At 39.4% G+C, this 23,868-nt stretch overlaps 1 protein-coding gene across 5 annotated transcripts in view; it reads right to left on the reverse strand.

Annotated features, from left to right (window-relative positions):
• LOC113065553 (plexin-A1-like) overlaps nucleotides 1–23,104 on the reverse strand; it is a 202,874-nt gene extending 179,770 nt beyond the window's left edge. For 4 of the 5 annotated variants that reach the window (XM_026236888.1, XM_026236887.1, XM_026236889.1 and 1 more), the window contains exons 1-2: nucleotides 22,894–23,104; nucleotides 9–1,390 (exon numbers count right to left, since the gene is read on the reverse strand). In XM_026236888.1, the coding sequence (XP_026092673.1) occupies nucleotides 9–1,196 (1,188 nt within the window). In that variant the 5' untranslated portion in view covers nucleotides 1,197–1,390; nucleotides 22,894–23,104. Of the gene's footprint in view, nucleotides 1–8; nucleotides 1,391–22,893 lie in introns of those variants that run through there. The other variant, XM_026236885.1, reaches the window with a different exon arrangement.
• Nucleotides 23,105–23,868: the final 764 nt, after the last annotated feature.

Genomic DNA, 23,868 nt, shown 5'->3' on the forward strand with positions numbered 1-23,868 from the left:
TGACTTACTGAGTTGATGCAGTTCAGTTCCTTGTTGAGCAGCCAGGGCAGGGATAGTTTTCCTTCACCCCGGTAGCAGGATTGGATCCTCTCCTTAATCTTTTCCTTGATTTTTCGCAGTGTGAACAGGCACAGGGCTGATTCTTTAGGTGGCTTGGCCCGGTTCTTTTGGCCCTGAGCAAAAACAGTAAACAGTACCTCTTCCTGTTCAGAGATACCCAATGATCGTGCCAGCTTAGCACCGGGCCGACTGAGGTAAGCGTCTTGAACCAATCGGTATTCCACACCATCCTTGGTACAGCCAATAGGAAACTCCACGTAGGAGTAGAACTTGGGGTCATCCACACAGAGGCGGACAATCTTGGAGGTGAAGAATTGTTCACCACTGGCATCCGGCGAGGTGAGCTGGGTGTCCAGCTGGAGAGTTAGGTAGTAGATGAACTGTTCGCTGCTAAAGCCATAGACATAGTAGATGTCAAAGGTAGGGAACTTGGAAAGGGTGTCGGATGGAATCTTGAGCTGTGAGGAGACAAACTCATCCTGGTAGACAAAACTGAACATTTCAGCATTCTCCTCATTAGCCATCAGCTTGCGACTGGAGAGAGTTGGAAAGTACTCTGATTTCCCTTCGATGGGTGTACCTACAAACAATTTACCACTGTCTTCACCTTGGGCTCCACTAATAACCACTCCTGACATAGTGCCCGCCTCAGACACACTTGAAAGGTAGTGTTCCTTGCGGTGATGGGGCTCACCCAGTTTGAAGAGGTCATCCAGTCGGAGGAACTGGCATATACCCTGCGAGGTGCTCCCACATGCAATGAGCCTGTTCTGCCCTGAATCCAGAAGCAACAACTTGTTGACATTGCTAGTCTGTGATAACTCATGGGGGCAAGACTGAACACCAGGTGGTGGGTAACATTTCTCATTATCCACCACAGGACCGGTAACATGGCTTCGAAGCTTGGTCAGGTTGCTGGAGAGCTTGTAGATCCAATTGACAGCACCAACGTAGACTTCACCCGTTTTGTTATGGACGACCAAATGCGTAAGCCCTCCCTCTGGTGGGGTAAAGGTCCGGAAGGAAGAGAGGTTAACCTCGACCCCCCCATGTTGAGGGAGGAAAGAGAGGAAGAAGAGGAGGAGGAATGCCTCGTGAAGAGAGGTGGGAAGGGGCCTCCTCCCATAGGGCAGCATTTTTTGTATTTTTCTGAGGAAGCGTTATGCCAGGTAATCCGTTCACCTTAGTGATCCTGGGCCGGAAAAAAACCTGGACAGCGTCTGTCAGTCTACAGTGAGGAGAGCGACTTATTGACCCAGTGTCCTCTCTGCTCTCTCTCGGCACGGAGCTGTCATCTACACCATCATCTGCAGCGCCATGGCCGCTAGCCCTGCAAGGGTAGGAAAACACATTATGAGTGTTAGAGAAAAACAGAATAGAACATTGTCTATTGATTTGACTGGAGTTTAAAAAGTTCTGCCTGCCCAAAAGAAAACAAACTCATAATACATAAACATAAATATCTTACAGTGGGGCCCTGGGTGTAATCCTATACAACATTTAATGAGTGTGTCAAGCTTGCAGACAGCAGTGCATTTCACAAACTCCACACTGAGAACTCGTATGATAGACCTGCTGTGCCCTTAAATATTTCACACAATCTGTGCCAACTCAGCTGGCACAAAAAGGGAAGAAAATAGAGCAGGAGAGAGTAGATGAGAGGAATGAGTAAAGAGTGAGCGATGCCATAACTATAGACGGTTTACCAATTCACCTTGAAAAATGCCATAAGCTCAGAAGTGTCAGCAATAAACGTTCTCATTTCCTCACGCCTGCTCAGAGAAGCCATTCAAGTTGACCTCGCGTAAAGCAAAAGCACTTTCCTTGAACCACAGGTTTTAAAATACCACAGTACAGACAACATGCCCTTTTGGCTAAACCACAGGGCTGTGAAAAGAGTGACAATCCATCAAATTTGTTCTAATTGAAAGTCTAATGACATTCATGTGATCATAGGCGATGAAGAGGAGCTCTGGGTGTCCAACTACATCCTCAGAGTGCAAAGCCACTTAAACAATGGCAATTTCAAGCTTCTCAGCTAGCCAGCAGCGGGGACTGTCTGCTGCTGTGACCTTCTTCAGTGTTCAAAACAGAAGCGTCATTGTATCTCAGATGACATTTATCTCACTTCACAAGACTATTAAGCGAGGAGACTGCCTCTGGGTCTCATTCACCACTCAGTGCTGTGAGCCATACTGTGGGCTGACCGTCATGCGCAAACTACAAAACAACTCTGATAGAGAGCATACATATACAGCCAAAAAACATATACATTAACCAATTGATATACTGTACTACATGACTTATACACAATTTGAGTAGGGGAAAATGTATTCATTCAAAATAACATTTTTGTTGACCAAGTGTTAAATAAACAGGCCACAGTTTTGTCATTCTATGTCAATAGTGTAATCCCATATAAGGGGTCATATGATGCTTTTTTTAAAGATCATTATTTTGTATATTCTAACAGAATATGTTGATGTGCTTTAACGTAAAAAAAATAACGTATTTTTTTTTAAATACTGTACATTATTGTAGGTCCTCTATGCCCCGCCTCTCTCAAATGTGTCATTTTCTGCAAAGTCCCTCCTTCTGACAAGCACTGTCTGCTCTGACTGGTAATGTAATGCCCCTTTCCATTATCGTGGACTTCATCTTTCAAAATGAATGTAAAGACAGTTAATAATGTCCTTAGTCTTATCATCAGTTCAAGCCCAAAAGGGCACAGAGTCGTGTGACAGACACAGTGATGAAGCTTGTATGTGTTTGCAGCACACAAGCCACTGACGGTTTAGACAGCTGACTCCACTGTATGACCCTGTCTCTCTCTCTCTCTCTCTCTCTCTCTCTCACATACACACACACACAATGTGCAAAACTCCGCATTGGAACATTCAATAGCAAATACTTAAACTCATAACAAAACATACTTCCAGTAGCTGATTCAGAAGCGCCAGATTGTCACAGCAAAGTTAGAATTACTTCCTCTCCTAGGTTCATGAAACGGTCGTCCATAAAATGAGTTGCTGTTCTGTTGTTAGCAATCTTATAGATTCCTAAATGCATCTACTTTTGGAAGGTCAAATAAAGTGCTTTCTCTTTCGCATAGATACACACCGCATCTCCCTGACATGGCTGCTTCAACACTAACTGCGGTTACTGAAACCACGCCTCCTTTCTTTGCGTGAACATTTGGGTGGCATTACGCAAATATTTCCACATAGTGACGTACAAATGTGGGGGCGTGTTTGAATGAGTCGTTTTGGGGGGGGGCGTGGCAGAGTCTTAACTTTGATAAAGAATATCTCTTTGGATTTTCACATTCACATTTCTTCATTTAGCTGATGCTTATTGGATCAACTAGGGGTTAAGGGTCTTGCTCAGGGACACATTGGTGTCTCACAGTGGATTTGAACCCGGGTCTCTCACACCAAAGGCATGTGTCTTTGGGATTTGATACTTTAGTCTTTGCAAATTTACAGATCTTTTTTATGCACCAAGAGCTTGTATAACTCCAAAAAGAAAGGAAAAATTTAAATAGCATCATATGAACTCTTTAAAAAATTAATGTCATGACACATCAATATCCAAAGTGACTTCCTGGGAACTGAACCCATGACCTTGGTGCTCTACTGTTTCTGCTGCAGGAATGCATACTTTGTTATTGTTGAGGGGGATAGACGAAGTTTATTTTGAAAATACATGCATATTGGAGAAAAAAATGGCGCAGTCCTAATTCACTGACACAGTTCCAAAAAATAGGCTAAAATAAAAATGAAATAATTGGAGGCTCTCAAAAAGAACGCCAACTAAACAAGTCCAATTTCCAGCTATTTTCAGCTTTATATCGTTTCACCATATTTGCTGTTTAATGTAGTGTGCTGACAGGGGTCCAAATTTCTCTCCTCCTGTATTGATCATCACAACTGAGCTCTTCTCAGCTCAACTGACTCAGAGTCAGCACTCCAAGGTGCTTTTTGGCTCTGTGATACAGGGACACTGTCAAAGCAAATTCCCAGCATAAAAACACGGAAAACCTGCCTATAAATAATCAAGTAACTAACTAAACAACTCCACGACACACTTAAAACTGAATTTAGCAGTGCTGCACCTGACCCATTACCAACTATAAAAACAAAGGCATCAGAGTTTTGACTTATCTGGGACAACGATATGCTAATGAGGCAGAAGAAGCTGCTTAAATGCGTCCACTCCACCTCAGTAAATGAAAAAAAAGAAAAAAAAATTATAATAAACTGAAACTGCAGCAAAATATATACACATGCTGCAATTTATAACACTGTACCGCAATGCAATTTGCATGGAATAGAGCTATTAGGACATCCCACCCACTTGCTCCAAATAGGCCCACACCAAGGATAAAGGTGAAATTGGATGAATCAATTAGAGGAAATATGGGAGTAGCATGGGACCTTCAGGAGAGCAAAACCTGCCTGGCTCGGAAAATGACTGGCGGGACCAAGGTATCCGCAACAATTTATTGCTTGTGGCACATAAATTACAGCACAAGCCATGAAAATGGCACTGCATACTTAAGCAAATTTATACAGATCACCTCTTTAACATGAAGGTCACGTCGCTGAGCATTGTGGGGTAGAAGGCAGGCAGGACTCAGATGGCCACAACTAAACCACCCAGAGAGGCTCTACATAGCAGGATCTGCTTTCTATTGCACGCACTCAGACACACTCACACACATCAATACATAAAGGCCTTAATCCACAAAAAACACACAGCAGCTTATTGTTCTCCTTTTTTATGTCCTTCGGTCTTGAAATCTTCATTCTTTCTGTCATTCATCTATTATGTCAATCCTTTCTCTTGTCTTAATTGATTCTTTATTTTTTTTCTCTTTCAGTCGTTCCCTCCTACTTACAATTAATAACCATTACGTTTATCATCATTATTAACATTTACTGAAGGGAACATTTGCATGTGCAACAGGGAGGTTTGCAAAATGCTACATATTTGCAAGGATATTAGACAAACCATACAACACCAGCTCTGGTATATTTAGATTTAAGTCAAGACATTAAAACCAGACAGCCTTGATTTAGCCTCTGATTCTAAAAAAGCAATAATTACCTCAATCCAGCGAGACCTCCAATCATAGTGATATTTTAGCAGCTCTACACTGTGACTATGATTACGGGGGATGATAGAGGAAACAATGACTTGTCAACAGGAAATTATTTGCAAAACAGAGTCTAGGAGACATCTCATCTCATTCAGCTTATAAGATACTATAGCAACGTAAGTTTGTTGCAGTCTAGGTAGCCAATCTTCAGTGTGAATGTTGCGATGCTAAATCAAAGATTGTGCAAGCGTTGAGGATGGTGATTCACACATATGTACACATATTATAAAAGGAAAAAACACCTACATAATATCTGTTCCCATTTTAGTTTATGACAAGAAACTGCATCTGAATCACATTTAACAAGTGAGGGCGAATATTCAGAAGAAAATAATGTATGACAGAGGCTAGATTCACAAATTTCTTAAGAAATCTTCAAGAATTGCACACCGAAACCTTTTTAGAATTTATCTTAAGAAATGTCTTAACATCTTTAAGAAGATTTTCGTGAATCCGGGCCTCTGGACTCTACAACCCTTAAAAATGTTACATGTTAGTGTACAATATTTCTTGCTTTACAAAACATCGCTAGTTGTTCATTCTTCGGTTAGGCTACACATTGTATTCGTAAATGTATTTAAACATAAATGTATTTATTTGATTAAAACTCCAGTGCCATTTGGACTACAGACTAAAAAGTTGCCTGAAATGATTGAAAACCGATATCCTATTACTTTGATAATCAACTTGCAGTCTTTTCAATGGCACATGCTGTATGAAGGCTCTAGATCATGTAATTCTCACAACTCAAAACTGTTTTATGGATTTTTCATTTGTCAGCCGAACAGTCTGTATGTCAGACTTGTTTTTATTCCTGTAAAAAAATTATATGGCACAACCCAGATTAAGGTCTATAGAACCATCCTGACAACCACCTAGAACATATTTTTAACAAAATTTAGTTTATATATATATATATACACTGTATAAATGTGTGTGTGTGTGTGTGTGTATATATAATCTTAATTTTTAAGTGTTATTATTTCAATTAAATATTAATTATCAGCAAATTAATCAAGACAAATAAGACGATTACAAATAAGAAAAATCACTTTAGATTTTTCAAAATATTATATATATTTATATTTATATTTAAATATATTATAAAAAGTAATAAAAATAATTAGGCTATGTAATCAAAGTAGTAAATAGCCTATTTTGATGCGATATTTATATACATTTAACTAGTATTCTACATTAATCAAACACAGATCCATGTGGGATCTTGGATGGTTATACACAGCATCTAGAACAAGAAATAAAACATTTGCTCAGCTTCTCACTGACTGCTAATTGCTAATCTAAAACTGCCAAACAGTCCTGCCCCATTTAAACGACCAGTGAAAGTCGCACTCCGCCTCCATTCAGATTGTTTAACTCTACAGCGTGCGCTCCCGTGCTGAGGGTGGGTATTGTTTGGGTTTGACTAATGGCCGTGCAGCAGGGAGGGCCCGGTGTCTGCAGGAGTAAAGGACACTGAGGAGGTGATTGTGTGGCAGGCCTGTTGCACTGTGGATGTGCCAAAACCAGAGAACACTGTCCTCTTTTAATAGTGTCACTCCTTAGCGTGTGACCCACTGACACCATGACAGCTGTCCCCTCCCTCGCCCCCCAAAGCACCAACAACTTCACACAGCGGGTTCAAAAGAATCCCAATTTAAACAGGTGCATTTTGGGAAGGAAAAAACTGTGGTACTAGATTTGCATGGCACATTATGCAGTGGTTTTTAATTCAGGATCCTAAAGGTGAATTAAACCTCAAATATTTATCAAAAATGAAATAAAACCAAACACTGACAGATTAATATTATAATGAACATGGCAAATTTGCTAAATTTGATAAATGTCAACTCTTTTAGGTATTTGGCAGCCAATAATTTGTTGTTGGCTCAAACCATTTTTGTTCACATAGCCCGAGTGCATTACTGGTTACATTTGTTTTGTTCGTGGTGTGAGCATGGGAAATCTCACAAACTAATTTAGGCATTTTCTACTATGAAAGTGACTATCAAATTTGTGCCAAAATGCTGTAGATTTTGATTGGACGCATAGCCTGAGAGGTCAACAACAAAAGAAGTGGGAATTGTTTTCACCTTTTATATTGTCCACCAGTTAAAATCAAACTCATCATGCTATTTGAGATATAAATCATGTCCGTAGCATCAAGAGTGTAAAACGACTTAGGCCTATGTGCCCATATTTAAAGCAATGTACTATGGGTTTTAAAAAAAATTTTAAGTATTACTAATAATAATGGATTAGCAAGCACTAGTTACTCTGTGGACACAATGCACCATGATGTGCAACTAAACTTACATGATTCCTAAAATCAGTTCCAAGACTTGCTGTGTCGTAATATGAACTAAATTCTACAGCAGTGCAGACTAATCTAATCAGAGTAGAAGAAATCTAGGCTCATGAGGTCACAGTGGACATAAATTTGTGAGCTATGACAAAAGACAAGACACTCCAAGGGAAAAGCCATCAAGTCTAATCACTGGCTCTTTTTAACTTGCAGTAAATGCTGCTACTGCAGCAGTTTGGATGGATGCGCTTATGTTAACCCTGCCCTGGATGACAAAACTGTGACCAGTCTTATGTAGACTCACACTACAAAACAACTAGTCATGATAGATTAGCACATGCTGCAATTATGCTAATATTAATATGAGAAAACATATGGGTACTATGACTGTAGTGAAGTCATCCTTATATCATACAACCATGTAGGGATCCGGCACTCTGGTGACAAATCAATAGTAAGTAATAAATAAATTCAATATAAAGTTGAAGTAAAAGTTAAATAAAGTAAGTAGTACCAAAATCTAATAAAGTACAAAGTTAAATGATAATAATAAAAAATCTAACAAAAAAAAGGAAAGCTAAAAGGTAATAAAATAAATGTAAAACAATAATATAGAAAAAGAAAACATGTTCAAGTTAAAACGTAAGCAAAATGTTAAGGTAAAAAATAAAACCAATAAAAAAACAACATAAAGTTAAATAAAGTCAAATAAAACGGATAAATAGGTCTACATTAAACATAACATCACATAACAAACATAACCAAATAAAATAAAACTGAAGTTAAAAAATAAAATAAAATATATAGGCGCCATTCTCTACTGTTTGAGCTACAGGAAGGCATAGTCAATATATTAACAAACAAATGTCATTAAGACAATGATATGAATGATTATACACAACGGCATAGTAGTTTCTGCCAGGGTAGCTTATTAAAAACCATATATTGTAACCACGTAAGCATATTTATCACACAGTGTGTTCGTATACTCGCACAAACGTGCAAAGTCATGAAATAATTGATGCAAGAACTGAAAGGAATATAAAATCACAGTGTTTCCAACTGCAACACCCCGTGACACATCCCGTTCCTTCTCTGGTTATGTTAATAGATCGACGTCCATTGCCACACCTCAGTGTCTGGGCTACAGCTCCCGCAGAGCCAATAAAAGCATGCAAACACTGCTGACTCAAAGTTCAGCCATCAATAAACAGCTTTCTCCCTCCTGGGAAGAGTTCTGTTATTTCCTTTAGCCCTTCGCATCTTATCCTCTTTCATTAGCTGGCTGTTGTGCAATCGACTTTATTATGATAAACACGCCTGCAAATCAAAGAGGGGTTTTTTTTTTCTCCATAAATTCTACAATTACAATTTACGAAGTCATTTCTAAGCCAGCTACAATTATCCATGGCAAATGCCAAGCTAATACTCGAGCCAGGATCAGAATATGAAAACAGTCCACCGATTCCGGCTGTACAATGCTTTAATCTACAGAGGAAAAAGAGGGGCATAAAGTCTTCAAATCCCATAACGGTAGCTCCCGAGCTCATGGTGCTTCACATTCCATAAGGATCGCATCATTGGGCAACGGCCGTTCTCTGGCTCGCTTCCCTCCACACACTGCAAGCATTTGTGTGCTGAGCTTTACACTTTCTCTAACTTCACTCATTACTTTGCACCCACCTACTCATGCATGCAGACAAACAAACATCTCTAGCGGTGTTTTCATTTTAAAAGACTCAAGAGATAAAGTCATGAAGTCAAGCATGAGACGTGTGTGTGTGTGCGCCTTCACCATGTCATCTGCGTGACCTTTCTAGTCAGATATGTGCGTTTCCGGCAAACGCGTTTGTGCTAACACAATTACACTCAGCTAATGAACAGAGTGGCGAGATAAACCCATCTAAATGCTAGCTTCATCCCAGCATCTCAATCTCCTTTAAAGGCTACATTTGCATCATTAATAGAAATGAAATTCCTCATTAAACGTGCAAGCTGCTGGTTAAATATGCTTGTGGAGAAAGAAAGACCGAATGAGCAAAGAATAGATTTAAAACAAAGTATTTACACACTCTCGCCCGTAGGCTTATAGCGGTGGTCTTATGCTAATAGAAAAGAATGGTAATTTAACGATTCTGGTTCCAATTCAACTTAATGATCCAGGGTTAGTTAATTCCATTAGCTTTTTTTTTTTTTTTTTTAAGAAGAAGAATAGTTGAATAAACTAACCAAACTAAACTAACATAATATTATTTTTATTACCACACAGATTCAATGAATTTCTGCAAAAGAAAAGACTCAAAAGAAAGATGTTAACAAAACTAACAAAACTCTTTACCTATCAACTGTTAGCTAATCAATGTCAATGTTGTAAACATTTTACAAACAAAACATTTATATAAATATTATAAAAATGCATTAGTCATATCAGATTAAATGATCAGATTCACTTATTATATTACTCAAAAAATGTATAAAAAATAATTTGACCAAATTATCAGATTTAGTTAAAATTCAGATATAAGATATAATATTAAAAGCATATGATATAAAAAAAAATGTATTTTACACATTCACTTCAAAAGACCAGACTCGAAAGAAGTTTATTCTTAAAACAAAGTAACAAACAACACTACTCATCTCATAAAATCAACTAATATAAATAATTCTTCAAAAACACCTGAAAGCAAGTATAGGTTTACAACATGTTTTCAAGAACCGCTCTGACCGAATCATTTGATTCAGATTCATGAGTATTTTAGGCTTAGTCTTTACAAAGAGCCAGCTCATAAAAACTCACAAGACTAATGAGGACATCATAACTGATCAAATTCTCATAAGAAAATTGTATTTGATTTTTCCGAGGTGGCAGCTTCATATAATGTGATTTGTACAGAAACGTTGGGCGTGAGCAGATCATATGAAGCCGTACATACAGTACAAAGAAAATACTTTTTGGTGTAGAGGAATTTTCACGTAGAAATTGCTATTATGTTTCATAATTAATCACAAAGAAATGTCAAGGAACACGTTGAATTAAAAAAAGTATACTTTCATACAAATTAGAAACCAATATGCCAAAACTTAAAGAACAGTTATGAATTCCCATGAGAAATGTGTTGTCTATTTGTTGATTTTGTATTACTATCATCAAGCTCATAACTCTTCTAAAGCAATTTTGTTTGCCAGGAAGCTGTAGATTTAGCAGCAGGAAACACTGTCAGAAAATTTAAGTACAGTACGAGAACAATTAACTGAGCTGAATGTCATGAAAATCATCCGGCTGTTGAGTCAAAACCCAACCGGCTCAGTTTCCAAAGCTTTTAGCACTATGAAAGAGTCCAGAAAAGATTAAGCAAGGTGAAAGATGTGCCTTAGAGCTTAATAATGGATATTCCACATCAGAGAGAGTCTGTGGTTTGTAATGCTTATATATTAGGCCTGGGGAACGAGAAACTTGATCCTAAGTCAGCAATTAGGGCACCTTGTCCCGTGAGTGTCTGAGCCCTGCAAAGGACAGTGGATCAGTCAGAGTGTGACAATTATGATGAACAGCCTCAGTACGCCAGCTGTCCGACTGCTCCTTTGGCCATTAATATTACTCGCTGTTCTACTGCAGCAAAAAAGCCACTGACGCTTTTGCTCACCCCTTTTCTAGCTCTTTCGATTCAGGAATGTGTTGCCATGACAGTGACCGATGGCTCGGAGGCAGACGGGGAGCCCGCTCATCCCAGCCAAGGGTTGAGGTTGGTGTGAGAGCGTGTCAGGGCCCCGTGGGCGAAGGATCAGAGACTGATCCACTGGAAAACTGGAAGCATCTGTAGATGTGGTACTGATTAGCCGCGGGTGCGGGGGAGATCTGCAGGTATTTCAGCTATGCTCCACGTTTACCGCTGGGGAATCCGGCTAGTAAGACCTATGAGCAAATTTGGGCAGAATTTATGTAACTGCAAACACGTTTAGCCCTTGTGGCGCTACGTTACGCGCTTAGACAACGAGGCTTGCCAACAGGGCCCCTGTTTATGGAAAGTGCCCTGTTTTGAGCCTGACAGGCTGATGAGGGCCAAAGCAGGACTGCTTAAGGAATAAATCTAATATTTGATCAGGAAGACGAGAGGGAAAACATTGATCACGCTGAGGTTTATTTTTCATGACAAGGTTAAAACAGCACTGGTAAACCAGATTTCTTGGTCAAATAAAAACCACTTACTTCTGGAAACACTTGGAGCAGTTACGTGGATTTCTGAAAGACCTGGATCTTCTACAGATTAAACAAACAGAACCAACTTTATCCAAGCTTCACTTATGTCATACTTCACTCACATCAAATTCACTAACAACTGATTCGAGCAATTAACGTTAAGATAAATCATTCTGTTGTATGATTCTCTTTTTATAGGTCTAAAAAAAACAACATGAGAGAAAGCAAAAAAGCAATTCAAATGCTAAATGATTAAATGAAAAAAAAAGATTAAATGAGTCCTAGGCAGTGCAACCATTTACAACCAACGAACAAACAAAATATCAGCTACAGCGCATCTGTGTACGAGAGCAAACGTTAACATTCATTATGTATGAGTCTCTGCTCTTATCAGTCAAATACTCTGTTGTTCATAATATTCCTTTTATAATAATGAGGGTTTAATGTAAGAAAATGTTTAATTAATTATTTACAAAACATCAACCTTTATATTTGCCTGAAGTACCACAACAAAACTTTTAGTAATGTCAAAAAAATCATTTACAAATATTAAATGTTATATTAAATATTAACATTAAAAACAACCATTAAAATTAAATATTTAATAGTACATCATATTGGAAAGTATAAATATTTATAAGATATTAAATATTAAAATAAAATATTATATAACTTTGTATTAAATAACTAATTTAATTTTGTATACGGTTTTTTGCTGTTTGTTTTAATTTATACATTAAAAAATATATTTTTTATTCAGTTTAATTTATCAATGGATTTTTATAATAATAAAAACAATCTCACAAACTCAATGAAATTCCTTCACAAACCCTCAGTTGGAAAACCCTGAAAAAAAAAGTTTCCTCTTCACTAGATTTAGAGCCCACAGGGCATTAACACTGTCATTTTGTTGGAGTGTTTATTATCGAGCTCTTGTGTGTTTTCCTCTGAGGAGGGTTTGGACACTACCCCAGTCTGGTGGCCTATAGCAGCACAGGGGTCAGGCCATTGTTCCATCCCTGTTTGCATTTCCCCTGCCACCAGTGCAACCGCCTCATCTGGACACAATTGGGATTTCAACAGGAAAGAGACAAAATGGCACTGGAGTCTATAAAACTAAGAACTCGTCAAAGACGTGCACACACACAGACACACACATGCTTATAGTCAAATGAGTAAACAGGAGTGTATTATCATTGCGGTAACACACACATTGCTATGTTGCTCTTCCACTCTCAATACCCATGGCTGAAGTGCCCTTAAGCAAGGCACTGAACCCCCAGTTGCTCCCCGGGTGCTGGATCTATAGCTGCCCCCTAGGGCTGCACAATGTGTCGTTTAAGCATCGATATCGCAATGTACGAATCCACGATAGTCACATCGCAGGATGTGCGATGTAGGTTGTCGTAGTTGATCCGTTATTCATTAACTGTATGGGTCAGCTGCTCCCCAGACCTTGACGAATGTGATTTGCGGATTAATTGCACAGCTTGACCATCATAGAGTGAAAGTTTTGACAGGGCAGAGAGAGAAAGAGAGAGAGAGAAAGAGAGAGAGAACGCGCACCCTAGAGAGAGCGCGCGTGCTAGAGAGAGATAGAGAGACAGTGCGTTCACTTCTCACTGCTGTGTGTGTGCACTTAGATGGGTTAAATGCAGAGCACTGATTCAGAGTATGGGTTACCATACTTGGCAAATGTCAAGACTTTCACTTTCACTTAAAACGCTTGCACACAAACCAGCATCCGGTTTATTGTCAGCGGCATTGCGGGGTCTGCTGATGGCCATCAAGGCACTGCACCACCATCACTCGTAGGGTCACAGGAGCATGAAAATCGAGCTGCAAACAGTCATGTAGCAAGAGGCTAAAAGTGAAGTGATGTGACGTGACATACAGCCAAGTATGGTGACACATACTTGGAATTCGTGTTCTCCATTTAACCCATCCCAGCCATTTATGCTGCGGCGCACGGGGAGCAGTTGGGGGTTCAGTGCCTTGCTCAAGGGCACCTCAGTCGTGGTATTGAAGGCAGGAGAGAGTGCTGCACATTCACTCCTCCACCTGCAATTCCTGCCAGCCCGAGACTCGAACTCACAACCTTTTTGGATTATAAGCCCAACTCTCTAACCATTAGGTCATGACTTCCCCTAAAACAGATTAGTCTTATGTGAGCCAAGAGTATGTGCACAAGTGTGAAAAGGGACAGTACCATCGGCCCCTGTAAATACCAATCTCAAGAGGATCACACTCTTAATTAAACAGCGACCCAGTGGCAGTCACAAACACAACCCTGATTAAGACCACTGCTGGACTCTTGCCATCACACACACAAAAATACATCTGCAAAGGATGGGGTGGGGGGGGATGCAAGCTAACCTACTCCCCCATCCTCTTGACCATCAATAAACACCACAGTCTCTTTCAATGCACTAAAATTCACACCCAGACTCCGTTTTGCACATTAAAAAAAATAAGTTTTGGAATTGAAGCACATTTATAAAGTAAAAAAGTAGAGAAATATCTATATTGCATTGGGCAGCTTGCCAGCTCTTAGCACAACTCATTCTTCTTGTGATCATCTGGAGCCTTTATACCAAACAGCATCTGCTGCATCTCACAAAAGCTCTCATCCACTGAGAGATTTCGAGTTCTGACAGCTGCGAATGCAAGGAGAGATGCGCTTATGTCTCTGTCCTTCTGAATATTAAGTATAGACGTGTATCAAATTAGGCCTTTAGAAGGGACAAGGTCATACTGATTCAGCCTTTTTCTTTTTTTGTGTGTAATAGGAACAAAATCACAGAGACCTGAACTTTGGACAGTAAGCAATGGACTATGAACCACCTAGAACAGCCTAGCAACCCCACAGTACAATGTTAACATCCACTCAGAACACCTTAGCAACTGCACAGCAAAGTCTTGGCAACCTCCCAGAACACACTAGCATCCTGCTGACAAGTTTTGCACAGGCAAGCAGTACTAAAAATCTAGTTTTGCTCGAAAACAGCAAATGCAGTAAAATTGCTTTTGGGCTTATGTAGTAAAATGTAGTTAAAACTTTTGGGCTTACTTTTTATTGGCAAGAGAGAGGACACAAAGAAAAAGAGGGGAAACAAAACAGAGACGAGATTCTATCCAGAACCACCACTTGATATTTCTTTAAATTTACAAATAAATAGCACGAGAAACAACCCTAAACGTTTGCTTTTAGATTCTATGACTCTTTAAACCATTTTTGGATTAAAAACTTTTGACATGCTAACAGATAACATGACTCCTTTCAAGATTGTCTTAGACTTCAAGGCTCCACTTCCAACTCCTAACTCAACAGATGTGTCTGAAAAACAAAGCATAGTAGAAATTTTCTGAAAAGAAACAATAGGGCAATTTTAAAAGACATACAATATTCATGTTTTAAAAGACAATAGAACGCATCTGATAAAATGCCAATGCTATTTATTTGAATTGTGTGCTATTCAAAGTTTTATTTCCATATTCCTATGAAATTGCATAATACAGTTACAGTTTAATTTAACCTTATTTAGCCACATCAGCTTCACAGGCTAATTCATGGCAAAGATTATACATAAGAAAAACAAGTTGCAACTGCGTTATAAAATGCATATAAAAAACATACTGTAAATATAAAAATAAAACATTTTCTTCAATAAGGAAATTTCAGATTCGAAACTTTGAATATATTATTCATGAAGACACAGCAAATAAATAAATAAAATCACATCTACTGTGCATATAAAAATGGACATTACATTTAGCATGAAAGAACCCACTTCCACTGAGCACCATATTGTGCATTCATAGTCTCACTAAAGACACTGTTGAGTGCTTTAAGTGTGCCTAATCAGTCTAGAGACAAGTATTTCTCTGCATAAACAAGTATACTTTCATGAACCTGTTTTCCAGCTAAAATCTGAATTTACTAGAGATGAGCTCTCAGAATTTGGATCCACTGAAAAGCTCCTTTGGGAGGCAGAGGTGGCTAAGAAAACACCTCACAAACAGTGAATCGCACACCGCTCTAAACACACGTTAAATGCAGGTTGTCAGGAGTGGTGTAAAGGCACACAGCCCAACACCCCTGTGGCTGAACACCTAGTCATTCCATCAGAGCGACACTTTTGAATACACACACTCACACATGATGTCATCTTCTCCCTTGCTCATTCAAACAGACACACATCTTCCACAGGCACCATAGCACATTACCTCTCTCCAAATACAGTCTCGGAGGAGATTTAGTGTTGCATCCTGCACACAGACAATCACACTAACCCACTAAGGCATGATGACCAAGTACAGTCCGCCCCCACGACACCTCTGGGCTCTGCAGTGAAGCATGTCAAGCGAATTCCATCTGGGGAGAGGAATCCGACCTCTGACCCCTGTTTATGACTCATCAAAGGGAAGCCTGCTCATTGGTCTGGCAGAGTAATCACTTCCAGAACGGGCCACTCAAAGAGAGTGAGTTCGAGAGGGAGAGAGAGAGAGAGGAGATTTTCCAGGGAGACAGAATGCCTGCAGCCGGCTATGTTAAAGGAATCTGTCTGATGATGTTCAACAGAGCTCTGCAGAGAGGCCCATGTTCAAAATGCTACTTAAACAACCTCTCAGAGAGAGAAAGAAAGAAAGAAAGAATTTTAAATTTTGGAAATAAGCCAAATATTGTAGAGGAGTTACAGGAAATACAACACAATCATAACAATAATAATTTGTAGTTATATAGTGAAACTGTACGAATTTCCTACAGCTACTGAAGGACTCTTTAAGATTTTGCTATTTTGTACATATTACTGTAGAACTATAAATGTTTGAGATGCATGAAAAAATTTATGTTCTAAATAATATTTGAAAGGAAGCATTAAAGAGTGCACGGGAGACAAAGGAGACCTGCATTTACAAGTAATAATTCTGAAAAAAAAAAAAAAAAAAAAAAACATCAAATATTGTACCAAAATTGCAATAATGGTTAGATTGAGAGGTTAGTTTTACAGCTTGGTTAGGTTGCTAGTTTGCTTGGTTAGTTTTCTTTCGATTTTGCCATCTTGTACAAATTATGACCAAGAGATCAGATTGTGGAGGAACTGAGGAATGGTTAAGGTGTGTTCACATTGAGAGCAATTTGCATTAATAAAGCAACCAAAAGCTTTTAATGTACAATAAGATTTCGCAACAGCAACCACTGATACAAGTTGAGCTGATTTTAAAGGTTTATGCAAATGAGCAGGTATGCGTAATCTATCAATGGGAGTACAGAACAGATAGGCTCAAGTGTAAGAACGTGTACTAGTAAGAAACTTACCAGCATTAATCAATGCAACCACACCAAAAATGAACATACTGAATGTGATGATTTCCATCTTATGTAGTTCAATAAAGGATACATTTAGTTTCATTTCTGTTCAAACTCATCTCATTTTCCTGTGCATCCGTGTGGAGTTTTTTAAGTTGTTGTCATAATCAAAAGAAGCAGTCCATTCCTTCACTTGCTCGCTCTCAGACTGCTGGAAAAACATGATTAGCTGCTAGAAACATGATTAATGAGTTCGGTTTCCTGAGCTGCTGCTCTGTCAGGAAGCATCATTACGGAATGAGAAGTTTGCTCTGCTTCCAAGAAGCCTGCAGTGACAAAAGGTCCCACGTCAAAGAACCCCCGTGAGTTTCGAGGTCAAGGGGCAGTCTGGATTAGGGCGAAACGTCACCTCGCTTTGGGATTTCAATTAACCCTTTCACAGTCCTCTGTTACTCTGGCAACAGATAAGCCTGGTGCTACAAACCCAATGTGCTGGTATGTCTCACCCAGATTAAGCCTAATCCTGAATGAAAACCAACTCACAAAGCGAGCTCCAAATCAAACCCGCTTTAAGCCCAAAACCAGTCAAGCAAAGATCACCAGCAGCCAAAATTACAAAGGTCTCGATCTATAATCCCAGAATGAACCACATGCGAAAGCAGTTGAGACTACGAGGTTAACTATCTGAATCCATTCTGGCTGTATTAAAGGTTGAACATTACCGAGAGAGATCAATACGCACCGTCTTTTAATGAGATATTAATTAAGAGGCGACTGAACAGCAGGACCTTTACTTAACAAGCTCAACGCTCTTATTAAAACTAATTCAATATCATGAAATATTACATCTATCAATCTATCAGGAGAAGCTTTATCTGTCTATTGATTTGCTGAAACTTCACAGATAGCTGCATTATAAACCATACCATATATTGTGCATACTATACATTGCTTCCGCATTAAAAACATAGCTATGTGGCTACCATTGACTGCTTGAAAGGTCTTTTGGAGCGCCTGTGGTCTTCTGAGAGGGACGTCCCCCTGGGCCCCATCACTTTTAGTCTTACTTACATGGCCAGTCTAGAGATCTTGCATTATTTAACTGGCTTTCAGTACACAAACCACAACTGCCTGAGGAAGTGCTTCAGCGGCAGTATCCAAGGAGAGACGACAGCCGAATGAAATGAACCAGACAGTAAATAGCCGATTATTGAGTTCACACTGCTTATACCATAAGGAGGAAATCACAAAGAGCAAAGATGAATGAACCCCAAAGAACAGAAACGTAAGGGACATATTTTGCACATACAGCCCAAATTTAATTTTGCTAACTCTTATAACAAACATGGCCATTCTTATTACTGATGTCGCTTTGCCTAAAGCTAAGCTTCCAGAGTCAGTTTCATCAAAAAGGGTTAAATAAACACATGATTCAAACCAGACCTGAAGGGACGCGTTGTGAGGGATGCCTTTCAATACAGCAAAAAGAAATTTGGCTCAGAGATGCTGCCAGTCTGTGACTTCCATTACAAGAGGCCTAAAACCCTTCTCGATACAAAACAGGCGAGCGAAAAGGAAAAACACCACGGCACCAGTTAATAATACCCTTAACAGCTGGTTTGGCATCAGTGAAACCAACCCTTTGCTTAACATAATACATTGTGAGTGCCATGACAATGCTATCCAGGATCAGTTGTAGGGACCATAGAAAACTCCTCAGAGGAAGGTGGTAAAGCTGTAGTCTGCAAGCAGATGGCAGATAGCATTGATCGGATCCATTCCCTGATAAGACTGAGGGATAGATGCGCTGTCCTGGAAACTAGAAAGGAGAGGCGAGTGGAAAGGTCCTCCCCCACCCTGTCCCAAAAGAGAAATCCACACCACTGACTGGCATTGACGTACAATAATGGTCCCATGTCCCAGACGTTGTAATTTAATTCTAACAGTGTGTATCGCTAAAAATGCTAACTGATGTAATGTTCAATATGCAGTGAGGAGTCAGGGATTGACCTGAGATGAGCGAAGGATGCTAAAGCTCATTCGAGGGCCACTGACACTTTCATTTATGATGGTATGTGACCTGACAACGAGGTCGAAGGTCACACTTGGTATTTCAAGCACAAGTCGAATAGTTGGGGTAAACTCCAGGAACAGACACTCTCTCCATCACAGACACATCACTTCCCTGTTACTAGAATTATGTGATATGCAATCTGTTCAACGGTTAAATTATGTGCTGCTGACTCGTGTTTTCTGAAATGAGATACTCTTGGTCATGGTCAAGCTTCATCGGACAAGCTTCTAATCTCACTACCGGTCACATATTCTGACAGCAAAAACAAGAAATACAGTGGCTCTACACAAAAGAAGAAGAAAATATTCTCCTGAATTAGCCGTTAGTTCTTTTATTTTAGATGGGCGGTGGAAAAGAAAGAGGGCTGGAAAAACACTAGAAGAATGCGAGCTCATCATTGCTGTCCTGACATCATGAGTGGCACTGATCCTACACTGAGGTTCCCAGCTGAGACCTCCAGTCTGTTTAGGGAGCGGGAAAAGCTGTATCTCCTCTGGACGACGGCCATGACAAACAAAACATGGCCTGACCTTTCATTCTCCAAACCCTGCTCAAGCCAAAGCACTATTTATACACACTCAAAAACTCAGTAAAAGGAAACTGTAATGAATTCGATGTAACAGCACTCTTTGCACATCATACCAAGGCACTAAAAATATACAACAAAGCAGGCTGCTAATAAGACTGATCAAATATAAAATGGAAGCCTAATCTCTATTTCTGTCATATGGCGAGAAGTATCTAAATCATACACACTTTCTCAGAAGGATAAGCATCTGCCAGCCTTCAGCTCACACTTAGCCTATATAAAATGTACATACTAGAAGAAAAGAGAAGGGAGAAACAATTTCATTATCTCTTCCTCAGATCTGATACAATCAGCTTCAAAACACTTCATGCCTGACTGGTTTTATTGTGTTAGTTTGACGTCTCCACAGATTTGAGGTGCAGAAAGAGCTGATAATGGATTGGAAGAGTAAATTAAATAACATGTGTTTTATGATAAACTCGATCAAAAAGCTATCATTGTCTGTCCTAGGAGTGATATTGAAGAAAACTAAAAAGACAAGTAGTGATAATCTACAAGCATGCTATTCAAGAAAAGGAAAAAAGAAAACCCAAAATGGCAGCTGAAGCTGATCAGTTTGGAGGAGAGATGTTTTCCGGCAAGATTATTAATGAATCATTGCTCAATAAATGTATGGAATGACGGGGCTAGTTGTCAGTTTCTGAGTCAAATGTCTCCAGTTTGTATTTTCCTTTCGAACATCTAGAAAAAACCCAAAATAAGGAATTTCAATTAATTTTGTATTTCAATTTAAAATTCAATTTTTATTTTTTTTCTGTTACAAGCAAAAAAAAAAAAAAAAAAAAAAAAAAACAATGTTGGGGCAAGTTGCCACAAAAGGTAAACTGCATATTTATGTATCCCTAAGACTTTAAAGACAATATCCAATACAGACAGTAACTTTAAAAAAAAACGAAACCTTACTTAATATTCACTTGAAACAAAAGGTGTGACAACTAGCCCCGGTCTCCCCCAACTATAAATGTCGTGACTCTCTAATAGTGACGTACTCTTCCCTGTGTGAGAAGAAGGCGAGACTGTGTCACGTAGAGTGGACACGGAGCGTTAATACAACCCACAGCCCACTCCACAGAGACTCGAGAGGAGGCTGGGACTGAGGATGTCAGGGATATTTAAAACATCCGTCAATCACGGCAAAGGCCGAGTGCGCGGAATATAACGACTCAAAGCGAGGTTAATTCTGACATGGCGCACTTCGTTTCCCATTGTCACAGATGCGAACCGCTTTGACATAAAGGTGAACGTTAATGCCTAGAACGTTGAGATTGATGCTCTCACATCACTTCATAAGACAAACTCCATCAAACTACCAGGGACTCTATTGGTAATGTTAGTATGAGAAGAATGCCACATTCACAAAAACGGTCCTGGAGTGCCGCTGACCTGCAGAGTTCAGCTCTAACCCTAATAAAACACACCTGAACAAGCTAATCAAGGTCTTCAGGATTACTAAGGATCTACACTAGTGAAGGGTTTTTTTCAGGGTTGGAGATAATTCTGCAGGACATCGGCACTCCAGGACCGACCTTGCCCACTCCTGCTCTAGATGTAGATTATCCATTTGATCACTTTGAAAAACAACCTTTATATTGAATTATTACCCCAAATAAACCCTTTGAGATTAATATTTTTAGTGAAACAAAAATAAAATGTGATAAAAAAATCAAACAAATGAGTCGACTCTTATACCCTTTTGTAAACAATAATATTCAGTATTACGTGTTAGCTAGAAAAGCGGTGTAAACAAACATTTTACATTTGTCAACAGACATGGTCAGGTAAATTGATTCATATTTCTTTCTCACAAGTAGGCTAGGCTACTAAAAGAATCGACAGTGGGTCCTTTAAGGAACGCGAATTGTTCAAAAGAATATGAACTAGAATTGTTCCATTCCTCAAAAATTCCATCACTACAAAAAAGCCATTCCAAAATGTGAGCTACTTCAAGAATGGAACTGAATTAAATGGCATCACTATTATCCATCCTTTGGGACCTAAAGGCACGCATTTTATAGGCAACAACCCGTCAACAAACACAGAATACGAGCGTTTATATAAAACGCGTAACTTTTGGAGAGATGATTGCGCACTAGCAGGAGTTTGCTTTTCACCACAAGAAAACCTCTCAGTCCAGTCGGGTTATGAAGTGGTAACATTTCTATAAACACCGACTTCCATACAACACCTTTACTTAAGAAATAAACGCATCCTTCCCAATGTTAAACTCTTCAGTCATACTATGGAAAAAGCCCAATATCGAACCGTCAGTGGAAGCTAGTAAGCTCAAAACATTTACAAAAACATAGTCTATCAGTTTACTTAATGCAAGCAAAAACAAACCAGTCTATTTTTTTATCTAATGGATGAAGCAGAGCATCTCGTAGGCAGCTACATAAACATATATACAAACACAGTACGCTACCTTGGACTGTCAGTTTCCCGCCTCACAAAAGAAAATATAAGTGTCTGCTCAACAAACCAGACAATAAAGAATCTGAGATTTTAATGAATCTAGTAGAGCTAGACTATGCAGATATTACATGCGTGAAATTGCAATTAGAAATTCGCCTTATCTTCGATTTCTGCCTCTCATGCAGCCCAACAGTTCTAATCTACATCCAGTTTTGCCGAATTCCCATCTGAATCAGTCTGGGCGAGAATTTACAGACAGCCAACCCACATACGGTCACACTGATACTGACAATAGCTGAACAACTGAGAGGTCTTTGACTAATCCTGGTTTGTATATTTAAACACATCAAGCCCTCCTCCGAGTCCCTACGCAGTTAAGCGTAACCCTAAAAGTGCGATTTGCAGTGGTAAACTGAGCCATCCAACAAATGCATCGTTTGCATTCTGCATATTCCCAGAGAACGCCCATGTACCCACATAACATATTTCAGTAAAGCAGTTAAACCACGGGGAATCTAACCAAGTTAGTCATCCACTATTGCTGCTCAATGCAGATATCTTCTTGTTAATGCGTCAGTTAATACGCACTGAGGTGTCAAACCGCATTTAAAATGTTCCCATGCACTCCTTGGCTGTTCCGACGCAAGTATCGATACATTCATAGTAAACGCCGAAGGAAACAGCGCGCCGCACGCATCTGAACACAAAAAAACTACATTTTCCCCCAAACAAACTGCACTGAAAAGTCACGCCTGTGCGTAAAGAACCGAGGTTACTTACTTGTGCTCTTGATGCCTTGGTTCGTTATCCTCGCCATGCGTAAAATCTCAAACTTGAGTACATTTTCTCTGCAGCAGTGTGTAAAGCTCCGCGTGCACTTTCCTTGTGTGAAGTCTCAGCACGGCATGAATGAGGAGGAATGCGGTCCGCGCGCCCTGATCGAGACGCAGCCTCGTTTTGAGTGTCCGGGAACGCGCTGCCTGATTCGTATATCTCGCGTCGCGGCCAGGCGGCGACATTGAGCGCGCTGGAGTCTGTATGGTGAAATATACAGCTAATCTGTAGTCCAGAATACCGGTTCGTTGCACCACCTGTCGATGTATCTAAGAACATTTATTACAATCACACAGACGACTATTTGTTGTTTGTTTGTGTGTGCCAGCCAAGCATACAGTAGTAGAGGATATGCATAAATAGATTTAGATGAGTAGGCTACTGTAACAACGGGTGAGTTGTAATACCATCATTAATCTAAATGAGCCAAAAGAGTGAAATATTTCCTATACCGTACGTGTATTTTATAATAATCATGTTAAAAATTAAATGTGGGTTGTAGGCCTATAGACAGTAATTATTTTGAACGAGTATAGGTTTCAGCAAAATTTTGTAAACGTTTGTAATGATAAAAAGGGGGGGGGGCAAGTGCACGTTTTTCACCTGGCACCACATACACCTTGACGAACAGTAGTCACGTGGGCGAGAGGATGTAACCATAGCAACCGTACACTGTCGAAATGTTCTCCATTGTGATCAGTATCGTTTTGTATGTTAGTAAAACATGACACGTCATTATGTATCACTTTTTATATATAGATTTACACATAACAGACATTTCTCAATAAAGAATTATAATATTAATTATAAATGTCATATCTATACAAGTTTCTAGTTTCTAGCAACAAATTACAATATGTAACGTGCAAGACAATTTTGCCTTGTAGACTTTTACTTTTTATCATTGTGTAAATGCAGAAT

Source organism: Carassius auratus, chromosome 48 (genome assembly GCF_003368295.1).
Source record: "Carassius auratus strain Wakin chromosome 48, ASM336829v1, whole genome shotgun sequence".
Lineage (NCBI taxonomy): Eukaryota > Metazoa > Chordata > Actinopteri > Cypriniformes > Cyprinidae > Carassius > Carassius auratus.